General features: G+C 35.7%; 1 protein-coding gene across 24 annotated transcripts in view; it reads right to left on the reverse strand.

Moving 5' to 3' along the window:
- DLG1 (discs large MAGUK scaffold protein 1) overlaps positions 1-12427 on the reverse strand; it is a 278082-nt gene that overhangs the window by 117754 nt on the left and 147901 nt on the right. For all 24 annotated transcript variants that reach the window (XM_039477338.2, XM_074404057.1, XM_074404058.1 and 21 more), the window contains one exon: positions 6693-6746. In XM_039477338.2, coding sequence (XP_039333272.1) covers positions 6693-6746 — 54 coding nt within the window. The remainder of the gene's footprint in view (positions 1-6692; positions 6747-12427) is intronic.

Here is a 12427-nt window from a genome sequence, read left to right on the forward strand (position 1 = left end):
ACACAAATGGAAACACATCCCAAGCTTATGGACGAGTAGAATCAATATTGTGAAAATGACAACACTGCCAAAAGCAATCTACAAATGCAATGTAATTCCAAAAAAAAAAAAAAAAGCCATGATCATTCTTCACAGAACTAGAAAAAACACTCCTAAAATTCATATGGAACCAAAAAAGAACCCACATAGCCAAACGAAGACTAAGCAAAAACAAATCTGGAGGCATCCCATTACCTGACTCCAAACTATACTATAAGGCCATAGTCACTAAAACAGCATGGGTCTGGTATAAAAATGGGCACACAGAATGAAAGCAGAATAGAAAACCCAGAAATAAAGCCAAATACTTACAGCCAACTGATCTTGAATAAGACGAACAAAAACAAAGTGTGGAGAGGACACCCTATTTGACAATGGTGCTGGGATAATTGGCTGGCCACATGCAGAGAATGAAACTGGATCCTCATCTCTCACCTTATAAAAAATCAACTCAAAATGGATCAAAGACTTAAATCTAAGATCTGAAACCATTAAAATTTTAGAAGATAAGATCAGAAAACCCTTCTAAACATTGTCTTAGGCAAAGCCTTCATGACCAAGAATCCAAAAGCAAATGCAACAAAAACAAAGATACACAGATGGGACTTAATTAAACTAAGAAACTTCTGTACAGCAAAAGAAATAATCAGCAGAGTTAACAGACAACCCACAGAGTGGGAGAAAATCTTCACAATCTATACTTCTGACAAAGGACTAACATCCAGAAGCTACAAGGAACTCAAACAAATCAGCAAGAAAAAAAGAATCCCATCAAAAAGTGGGCTAAGGACATGAACAGACAATTCTCAAAAGAAGATACACAAATGGCCAACAAGCATATGGAAAAATACTCAACATCACTATCAGGGAAATGAAAATCAAAACCACAACGTGACATTACCTTACCCCTGGGAAGAATGTCCATAAACATAATAGATGTTGGCGTGAATGCAGTGAAAAGGGAACCCTTTTACACTGCTGATGAGAATGTAAACTAGTACAACCACTGTGGAAAACAGTACAGAGATTCCTTAAAAAACTAAAAGTACATCTACCATTTGATCCAGCAATTCTAGTACTAGGTATTTACCCAAAGGAAAAAGAGTCATTATATGAAAAAATACTTGCACACGCATGTTTGTAACAGTGCAAATCACAAATTCATGATTGCAAAAAAAAGATGAAACCAGCCCAAATGCCCATTGTTCAATGAGTGGATAAAGAATATGTGGTATGTACAAACACGCACGCGCACGCGCGCGCGCACACACACACACACACACACACACACACTACAGAATACTACTCAGCCATAAAAAGGAATGAAAGAATGGCATTTGCAGCAACCTGGATTATTCTTCTAAGTGAAGTAACTCAGGAATGTAAAACCAAACATAGTATGTTCTCATTCATAAGTGGATGCTAAGTTATGAGGATGCAAAAGCATAAGAACGACACATTGGACTTTGGGGATTCAAAGGAAAGCATGGGAAGGTGGTGAGGGCTAAAAAGACTACACACTGAGCACAGTGTACACTGCTCAGTTGACAGGTGTGCCAAAATTTCAGAAATCACCACTAACTTATTCATGTAACCAGACACCACCTGCTCCCTAAAAACCTACTGAAAAATAAATAAAAAATTCAAAAAAACTAAAAACAAAATCCTGAAGTTTCCCATCCTTTAAAATAAAAAGAAGAAATAAAAGGCATCCAGAGATAAACTATCTCTATTTGCCAATGACATGATCTTGTACACAGAAAATTCAAACTATGTAACTACTAGTGCTAATAAATGAGTTTGGCAAAGTTGCAGGATAAAAGATAAGAAAAACTCCAAAAATAAACAAAACAATTCCATTTATAACAGCGTCAAAAGAATAAAATACTGGTTTGGCATGGTGGCTCACCTCTGTAATGCCAGCACTTTGGGAGGCTGAGGCAGGTGGATGACTTGAGCTCAGGAGTTTGAGACCAACCTGGGCAATATGGTAAAACCTCATCTCTACCAAAAATTAAAAAAGAAAATAGCCAGTTGTGGTTGCAAGTACTGGGAGACTGAGGTGGGAGGATCAACTTTAGCCTGGGAGGTGGAGGTTACAGTGAGCTGAGATTGGGCCAACACACTAACCTGAGTGACAAAGTGAAACTCTGTCTCAGAAAAAAGAATGCTCAGAAATAAATTTAACAAAAGAACTGCAAGATTAGTACACAGAAAACTATTGAAAAAAATTAGAGAGGTACACCTTCACCCATAATTTACCGTTAATTGATTTTCTATATGTTTGCCAAGACCATTCGATGTGGAAAGAATAGTCTTTTCAACAGTGATGGGGAAACTGAATAACCACATACAAAAGAATGAAGTTGGACCTCTACTTCACACTATACAAAAATCAACTCAAAATGAACCAGAGACCAAAATGTAGAAGCAAAACTATAAAACTCTTAGAAGAAAACTGAGATGTAAATCTTTGTGATGTTGGATTATGCAATGGCTTCTTGGATATAGTACAAAAAGTTACAAAAGAAAAAATATAGGAAAAAAGGTACTGATTTTTAGACTTGATCATTATCACAAAATTGCATTTTCTGAAGTTTTATCCATTTATACTTTAACAAAAATGTATCAGTATATTTTTACCCCATACTGTCACCATCAGAATCTACTGATAAACTTTTTGATCTTTTGGCAACATGATGTTTAAAATGTATTAATTGTTCTAATTTGCTTTTATGTTATTACTTACCTTTTTCTACTTTTTCACCTTAAAAAATTATGTTGAGATATTCACATACCACAAAATCTACCTTTTTAAAGTATGCAATTCAGTGGTTTCTAGTTTATTCACAGAGTTGTGCCATCATTATTACTTTCTAATTCCAGAACATCCTTATTACCCCATAAACAAACCCTACCTATCAGTAGTCATTCCCCATTCTGCCCTACATCAAACACCTGACAACTGCTAATCTACTTTCAGTAACTATGTATTTGTCTATTCTGGTTCTCTGATATAAATAAAATTATGCGACAAGTGGACTTTTGTGTCTGGCTTCTTTCACTTATCACAATGTTTTCAAGGTTCATCCATGTTGTGGCATACATCAGTAATTCATTCCTTTTTATTGCCAAATATTATTTCATTGTCTGGATATACTACAAACTGTGTACCTGCTCATCAGTTGATATGTATTTGGTTTGTATCCACTATTTAGCTATTATGAATAATGCTGATATGAACATCATTACGAGTTCTGTATAGATATGTTTTCATTTCTCTTGAGTATATACCTAAGAGTGAAATCACTGAGTCATACAATAACTCTGTGTTTAACCTGTCAAGGTACTGCCAGGATCTCATCTCAGTTCATTGCAATCTCCGCCTCCTGGGTTCAAGCTATTCTTATGCTTCAGCCCTCCAAGTAGGTAAGATTACAACTGTGCACCACCATGCCTGGCTAATTTTTGTATTTTTAGTAGAGACAGGGTTTTGCCATGTTGATCAGACTGGTTTTGAACTCCTGGCATCAAGTCATCCGCCTGCCTGGCCTCCCAAATTGCTGGGATTACAGGTGTGAGTCACCATGCCCAGCCAAATTAACAGTTTCTAAGCAATTCTATTTATATGAATATATTCTTATTATGTCTAGTTGTTCCTCCGAAACTACAGGTTATGCATCTGTGGATTCAATCAATTGCTGACGAAAAATATTTGGGGAAAAAGAAAAAACAATTTTAAAAACTTCTACAAAAAATAATACAATCTAAAAGTATAGCATGTAACAACTATTTACATTCTATCAGGAGTAATTCTAGAGATGACAAAGTATACGGGAAGGTATGCACAGGTTACATGCAAATACTATGTCATTTTATATATAAGAGACGTGAGCATCCGTAGGGCCCCCAGAACCAATCTCCCGTGGGATGACTGAGGGATGACTGCACTTTCACATACACACAAGAATATCTACAAAAATTATGACTAGGGCATTGATTTTAAAGGGTAAAAGTTTGGAAACAACACTTAGATGGGCCTTCACATACATAATATTCATAGAAGGAGGTAAAGTTAGTAACACTTTTAGCTTTAGGTAAAAGGGGAACTCAAAAGATTGAGAGCAGGGGTGGAAGAATGATTTACTCTTCACTGGATGTCTCTTTATATCTCTGAATTGTGTATAATGTATATGCATTAGTTTTTCAATTAATTAATTCTGGAATGTGTGACAACTGTAGCCAGAAAAAAATGTGTTTTAAGGTGGCAGATACAGTTTTTCTTATTCATATTCATCAATACACAGCAAATAATAAGAGATCAGGGAATTAACAAATGGATTAAAAATGTTTTAAAAACATTCTAGAACATATTTTATATTTTGGAATGAAATTCCTCAGTCTCCTGAAAGTTTAAAGTTGTTTTACTCAAACAAAACACATGGTTTTTGCCTATGTGTGTGCTCCAAGGGTCACACAGAATAGCTGCTACTTGCTATGCAGTTTGGATGTTTGTTACTCAAATCTCATGTTAAAATGTAGGGTCTAATGGGAGACATTTGGGTCATGGGAGTGAATCCTTCATGAATGGCTTGGTATGGTCCTCATGGTAATGAGTGAATGCTAACTCTATTACTTCCTATGAGAGCTGATTGTTAAAAACAACCTGGCACCTTCCCCTTCTCTCTTGCTTTCTCTTTTACCATGTGATCCTGAAGATGCTGGCTCCCCATTGCCTTCTGCCATGTAGCCTGAGGCTTCTATCAGAGGCCCAACCTTCCAGCCAGCAGAATCGTCAAATAAACTACTTTTTAAAAAAGATAAAATAAATTACTCAGCCTCAGGTATTCCTTTATATCAATACTAAAGAGACAAAAATACCAAACATTCATAGTGTTCTTTTAAATATGATAAAGTACCTCTCTTTGACAAATCTTGCTTGAGAAACTGGGATTTAACTTATTTCCTTATGCACAGAAAAGGGTTACTTAACATACTGGGTCTGAGGCTACTCTCTCTAAAAAGGCTTGCTTTCAAGACTGAGTCTTAGCTGATGTCTTGGGAAATTGGAGCTCATGATTCCCCAACTGATAGGGTGGTTTAATGTGTCTAAACTTTGTTAGAGATAATACATACTATGCTGAACATCTGCTTTCCTTTTGTGAGTATGGAAATTTGCCAAGTACTAGACAGAGGACTTCTATGGGATCAACTGACAATAAAAAACCTGATTGCCAAGCTTGATTCTTGGCTTTCCTGGGCAGAAACACGCAGAAAATGTTGTTTGCTGCATTTTCACTGCTGTGGGACAAAATGCTATGGGTGACCCCTCACAGGAGGAAGAAAGTGTAAGGAAGTCTAAATATGGCTTCTTCTAGACATACAGTCCCTATGATCTGATTACAGATCCTTATTTACTTTACTATATAGCTGTAATAAGTTTTAGCTATGAGTAAACTATATGCTCGGTCTTGTGAGTCCTTCTAGCGAAACTTCAATCACAGGGGTGGTCTTCAAGATCTCCAACATACCTTGCTTAGCAGAGAAAATATTTTTTCAAGACTATGTCATACAAAATTGAAATTACACAACTTTAAGTTTCTTGGTTGGCATGCTAATTTTGCTTTCAATTTGGTATTTCCTCTAAAATGCACGTGAATTTATTTTCTTTTGAGATTATCATTTTCTCCACTAGTTCTTATACATTAACCTTTCAGCTGAAAGGATGTTACAATAAAAACATTTTAATCACTGACTATGCCCCTATACAAGACATATCTAAACAAAGAGAACTAGTGAGGAAGAACGAAAATCCTGTGTGAAGAAAGTACTAGCAAAATTCTGCTTGATTAAATATTCTACATCAGTGTGAAAGATAATGTTGAATGAAATAAAGAATCTGAGAAAAAGCGCAGAACAGCTTTTTTGGTTGTATATTAAGTCTTATTTTGAATATTTTCAAAAATCCCCAAATATCTGATAAACCCATATTCATATAAATACAAACAGAATAAAAAGCCAAATAAAATATTTTAAAGTACTGATAGAAGACCAGTTATAGTTCAAAAAGGGGAGAAATAATTTTTAAAGCCTGTAAAATTATGTACCATTTGATTAAAAAGCAACAACAGTAATACACAGGTACTATATCTGTATCTCCAAAGATATTTTCCTTTGGGGTGAAAAATGTTAGATCAATGGTCATTCTGGCCATTGATCTTTCTGGGAAATAGGGCTTTTTAACAAATGAAGTTAAGAGACAGGCACTAACCAATTAAAAATTACAAAGTTATAACTAATTATTTTAATATATGAATCTAGTTACTAAAAATCTAGTCATTTGATTAGACTTCTAAAATGATTTGAATATATAGTGCTATGTAAGGGACCAATGGCCAGAGACAACCTTTTGTAAAAGTTAGCTATCAAAATTTCAAAATTAAACTATAAATTTCTATTTCAAAATCTGTTTTACATAAGAAAAAAACAAAACCACCAAAGGAGTACCATACTACAATAAAGCTATAGTACACAGTGAAAGAGCATATTAAGTAAAATGTATTAGAGAAAATAGTGCCATGATATTTGTATTCGTATCAAAACTGAACAGGAAAAGCAGAATTATTTGAATGAGGGGAGGAAAGGAAACTTACATAAGTTGGTGTTTCCAAGCTATCTGTGTTGACCAGTACTGGAGGAGGATTTGCCTTTAAAGAAAAAAAAAATTACAAATATGTTAACAAGAAAATAAAAACATTACATATTAATGTTCACAAATGTTAGCGGTGTATGAAAGACTTGTTATTTCTTAAGTTATAACCTTATATGAGCTTTTTATATGTTAAAACAATATATCCTTATTCCAGCACCAAACAGAAAATAATAAATGTTTAAGCAGTTAAACTAGATTTGCTTTTAAGAAATAAATTGCTATTCCTGCTACAACAGCCATGACTTTCTTAAGTTTTACACAGGAGATCACCACAGCCTTCTCATAAAATACATCAATATTCTTTAGTGTATGATCAACTCTTCCTAGGTTGCTTAGAAATCATTGTTTTCTATTCCCAAGGATACCATTAAGATTCCAATCATTTGATCACTCAGGAAAAAAAAATTATTCCCAAAAGTGAACTGTTTTTAAACAAGAAAAAAAAAAAAAAAAAAGCCCATTACAGAAAAGAACTGTAATCTTTCAGAAAACTAAAAATACAGTCAATGTAAAAACCCCTGATTATTTTCAGCTGCAATGATTGCTTATCACTGTGATTCTAGACCAGGCGTCCCCAAACTTTTTACACAGGGGGCCAGTTCACTGTCCCTCAGACCGTTGGAGGGCCGCCACATACTGTGCTCCTCTCACTGATCACCAATGAAAGAGGTGCCCCTTCCGGAAGTGCGGCACGGGGCCGGATAAATGGCCTCGGGGGGGCCGCAGTTTGGGGACGCCTGTAGACCCTCACAGAATTAACAGTGATTTATTACAGCAAGAAAAACAAGCAGAATAATACACACCTAGTTAAGTTTGGATTGAAAAAATCTTGGTTTTCTGGTTAGGTTAGAAATTATTATGCATATGAAACTAAAGAATAAAATGCAATTAATACCAAATGAAAAATACATTAAAAAACTGATGTAATTCCCCTTAAAATTATTTGCTGTGCATATTTAAAGTTATAAAAGTACCAAGTCCAGTAAGTTTCAGAGAATAAAAAAGATGACTACCCTTTAAACAAACTTTAGAAGATATGCTTATAAACATTAATAGTTCTACTTCAATTAACTAAAGAATTATACACAAAAGCTGTATGAAAGAACATTATAACACAAAATAACCATTTTCTTCCAAATGTATAGGCTTTCAATAAAGGTGAATATTCAAAGTTCAATTGACACATTATTTTCAGCACAGTACTACAACTGGATGCTACGACAAAATGCTTAAAAACAACCTAGCTTCATGGCTAAAAAATTATACAGTATGCAGCCAGGTGCGGGGTGGGTTTTGCCTGCAATCCCAGCACTTTGGGAGGCCAAGGTGGGCAGATCACCTGAGGTCAGGAGATTGAGACCGGCCTGACCAACATGGAGAAACCCCGTCTCTACTAAAAATACAATATTAGCTGGGCATGGTGGCATGCGCCTGTAGTCCCCAGTTACTCAGGAGGCTGAAGTAGGAGAATCGCTTGAACCTGGGAGACAGATGTTGCAGTGAGTCGAGATCACACCACTGTACTCCAGCCTGGGTGACAGGAGTGAAACTCTGTCTCAAAAACAACAACAACAAAATTATACAGCATGCATTTGGGCTACATAAAGCAGTAAGTTAAAAATGAGTAGCTAGTATTTTGTTGAGTCCCACCACTGAGTAAGTTTACCCTTGAATACTCCATGAAGGCCCACTTAATATATAAAAATTGTAAGATTGCTATTCAAGCAAAGCTACTAAACTTACAGACATTTGAGATTTTATAAATGTGTCAAATTACTTATTTCCCAAAAGCATACTGAGATTACCCACACTGATAATGTTTTACTTTGCTAAAAAAATTAATAATATAATTTCACTTTATTCTGCTTAAGCTATTATAGAAGAAGAGGGCAAGAAAGAATCGGATATTTAAAGTTATGAAAGAAATTACATTTTAAAAATATGATGGCAAGAAAGCCTTTTGGCCCTTCTGCTGATTTTTTAACATACAATGGAAAAAGTTGGTTTTTATGAAAATCTAATTTATACCATAATTATTATGTTAACTGCTTATCAGTACCAACTCATCATTATTGTATTGTATTACCTTTTGATTCTATTCATTTAGAAAATGTTGCTAATATTGAAATATATATAAACAGAATGACATAAGGTGTTATATTTACTTCAAAATAAAACAATGGAAAGTTGGGAGTACGAGGGGCTGTGGATCAAATAAAAATACAGGAGTTGACTGTTGTAGCTGGTGATGCATATACGTAGAGTTCGTTGTACTAGTCTTTCTAGATTTGAGTATTTCTGAAATTTTGCATAATAAAAAGTAAACCAAAAAATCATTTTGAGCCAAGGACTCAGTTTTAAAGAGGTTAATAAAGTTGTGAAATACTCTGGCTCTGGGTTGCTCTTAAGATATTGGCATTCAGGCTGGGCATGGTGGCTCATGCCTGTAATCCCAGCACTTTGGAAGGCAAAGGCCGGTGGATCACTTGAAACCAGGAGTTCAAGACCAGAATGGCCAACATGGGTGAGCAAAATTATGTATAAGTCTTATTACTGATGGCTTGGGGCAAATTACCTAGGGGCTTTTTAGCTCCTCCTTCTGGAATATCCTTGCCCTTTTACTGCTTCTACCCCTAATCTCTTAAGTGAACTACAGGACTTCATTATTGTCCAAGCTGGAAATACACACAATGGTATATAAATTTAGTAATAGAATAAGCATTTCCACAGCTTCCTATGGTTTGCAACACATTTTCTTCTATATTACTTCTCTAGAGCCTCACACAGTCCTCTTGGGTAAAGGCAGGTGTTGCTATTTTTTTACACATGGAGAAAATGAATTTCAACAATAAATGTGATTTCCCCTATACTCAAATGTCATTGAGTGGTAGAGGGAAGTACAGAGAGACCTAGAACAAGGTCTGAGATTACAGAAGGGTTTTTCTTCAATTGAAATAATTTCACATAGACTCTTTCCAAGTCTTTTAGTTGTTGCTGTCTGATTTTCCATGTTACCTGTTCTACTACCCACTGTCTTGGTTAAGAATCCCAAAGTCCTTTTTTTTTTTTTTTTTTTTTTAAGACGGAGTCTTGCTCTGTCTTCTGGTAGAATTTTTAAAAAATCAAGTTTATTGGCTGGGCACGTGGCTCACCCAAATTTTACCATTCTATTTCATTACAAAGGATCTAGCAGTGATTGCTGCTGTAACAGACTGAAGCAGCTTGTGAAGTTCAGAGGGCAATATTACATTTTTAAAAATTGTGTTAAAATGAATTCTAAGATCCAGTAATTTTAAAATAGATGAAAATAGTTTGGAAAATGCACTTTTACAATGTGCACTGTATTTCTCCTTCTCAGCATTTATCTAAGTTTCATTATGTTATTTGCTAATGTCTGTTTCTCCTCTACTCAATTATAAACAAGTGCTTTTCCAATGTAGAACTCACAAACTCTAGAGATTTTCTTAGATTCTAATTTGAGACACATTGCATTAAAAGTTAAATGCTATGACTGAGGTGATCACTGTAGGTTAAAGTGACTGTAAAAAAGGGGATGGATTCTGGCAAGACGACAAGAGTAGGCAGCACCACAAATTCATCTCTCCACCTAGAAAACAGTTTTAGTGGCAGCATCCGTCTGACGTAAATAATTTGGAACTCTGGAATCTATTGAAGGCTTACAACTTCCAGGTGAAGGCTTGGACAGTAAATTGTAGCTAATTTCATTCACTTGCAGCTTTAGCACAGTAGCAGCTCCCCGTACTATCCCTCAGTCAACTGTGTAATGCTTGCAATGACCCAGGGTAGGCAAAGAAAATCACGTTCTCCAAATATTGGAGATCTGTGCTCTACCTGCTGCTTCTAATCACAAAGGTGCAAACAGGCTGCAGATGCTGCTGTTGCATCTCCTTCTCATTGTTGCAAACCCTACCCCAACCTCTCAGGCTGAACTGACTTCCAGGTCAAAGAGCTGGAGGCCTCCCCTACCTACACACCAATTCAGTTTTCTTTTTCCTGTTTTGGGGAGCCAGGCTTTGAAGACTAGGACATTAAAAACCAACCACACATTTGGAGGAAATCAGAAAGTCACTGTGCATGCACAGGGGACAGCACAGGCTCAGAAAATATCTAAGAAGACCATAAGTTTACACCTGAGGCTGATCTTTGACAGCCCACAACAATCAGAAAAACAAGAACAAACAAAAAAGAAATCCCTGGAGAAGAAGGGGAACCTGATTTTCAGAGATACCCCATTATTAAATTCAAACATGCTATTTTCGGGGGGAAAAAATCACAAGACATACAAAGAAACAAGAATAAATGGTTTATTCAAAGGAAAAATATAAATCAACAGAAAGTGTCCCTTAAAAAAAAAAAAAAAAGACCTGATAGCAAATCTACTAGACAAAGACTTCCTTAAAAGACATGGACAAAGTCAAGAAAACGCCATATGAACAAAATGTAAATATCAATAAAGAGAAATAAAAATTTAAAACAATTCAGGAACTGAGAAGTACAGTAACTGAAAATTCACTGCAGAGATTCAAAAGCATATTTGAGCAGGTGAAAAAAAATAGTGAACATAAAGATAGGATAATGGAAAGTACTGAGTCTGAAGAAAAGAAAAAAAAGATTAAGGAGAAGTGAACAGAACCTAAGGGACCCGTGAGACATCATCGAGCAGACCAACTAATGCCCTGGGGAAGCTGCATGACAAGTGAGAGAGAAAAGAGTAGGTAAAATATTTGAAGAAGTAATAGCCAAAACTTCTCAGATTTCATGAAAAAACATGAATATAAACATTCAAGAAGTTCAATAAACAAGTAATGAAATCAAACAGACTCACACTGAGACACATTATAATGAAACTGTCAAAGGCCAAAAACAAAGGTAGATTTTTGAAAGCAACAAAAGGAGTGACTTGTTACATACAACAGATCCTAAATATGATTATCAGCAGACTTCACATCAGATACTCTAGAGGCCATAAGGGAGTGGATAGAAGTATTCAAAGTGATAAAATAAGAGGAGAGGAAAAAAAAAAAAGAAAAACCTGTCAACTAAGAATACTATATCCAGCAAGATGGTCCCTCAAAAGTAGGGGAGAAATTAAGATGTTCCCTGATGAACAAAAGCTGAGGGAGTTTCTTATCACTAGAGGTAGCATTTCAGGTTGAAATGAAAGGAAACTAGACAGTAACTCAAAGTCATACAAAGAAATAAAGATCTCAGTAAAGGTAAACACATAGGTAATCATAAATGCTAGTTAGTAGTATTGTAACAATGATTGTGTAAATTTGCTTTTGGTTTTCCATGATTCCACATTTTCAAACTAAAAAAAAAAAAAATAGCCTAGCCAGGCATGGTGGCTCACACCTGTAATCCCAGCACTTTAGGTGGCCAAGACAGGCAGATGGCTTGAGCCCAGGAGTTCAAGACCAGCCTGTGGATAATGATGAAACTCCATCTCTACAAACAAAACAAAACAGCAACAACAAAAATTAGCCAGGTGTGGTGGGCACATGCCTGTAGTCATGGCTATTCAGGAGGCTGAGAAGGGAGAATCAATTGAGCACAAGAAGTTGAGGCTGCAGTGAGCTGTGATCACACCACTGGGCTCCAGCCTAGGCTACAGAATGAGACCCTGCCTACAAATAAATAAATAAGCTTAACATT

Source organism: Saimiri boliviensis, chromosome 8 (genome assembly GCF_048565385.1).
Source record: "Saimiri boliviensis isolate mSaiBol1 chromosome 8, mSaiBol1.pri, whole genome shotgun sequence".
NCBI classification, from domain to species: Eukaryota; Metazoa; Chordata; class Mammalia; order Primates; family Cebidae; genus Saimiri; species Saimiri boliviensis.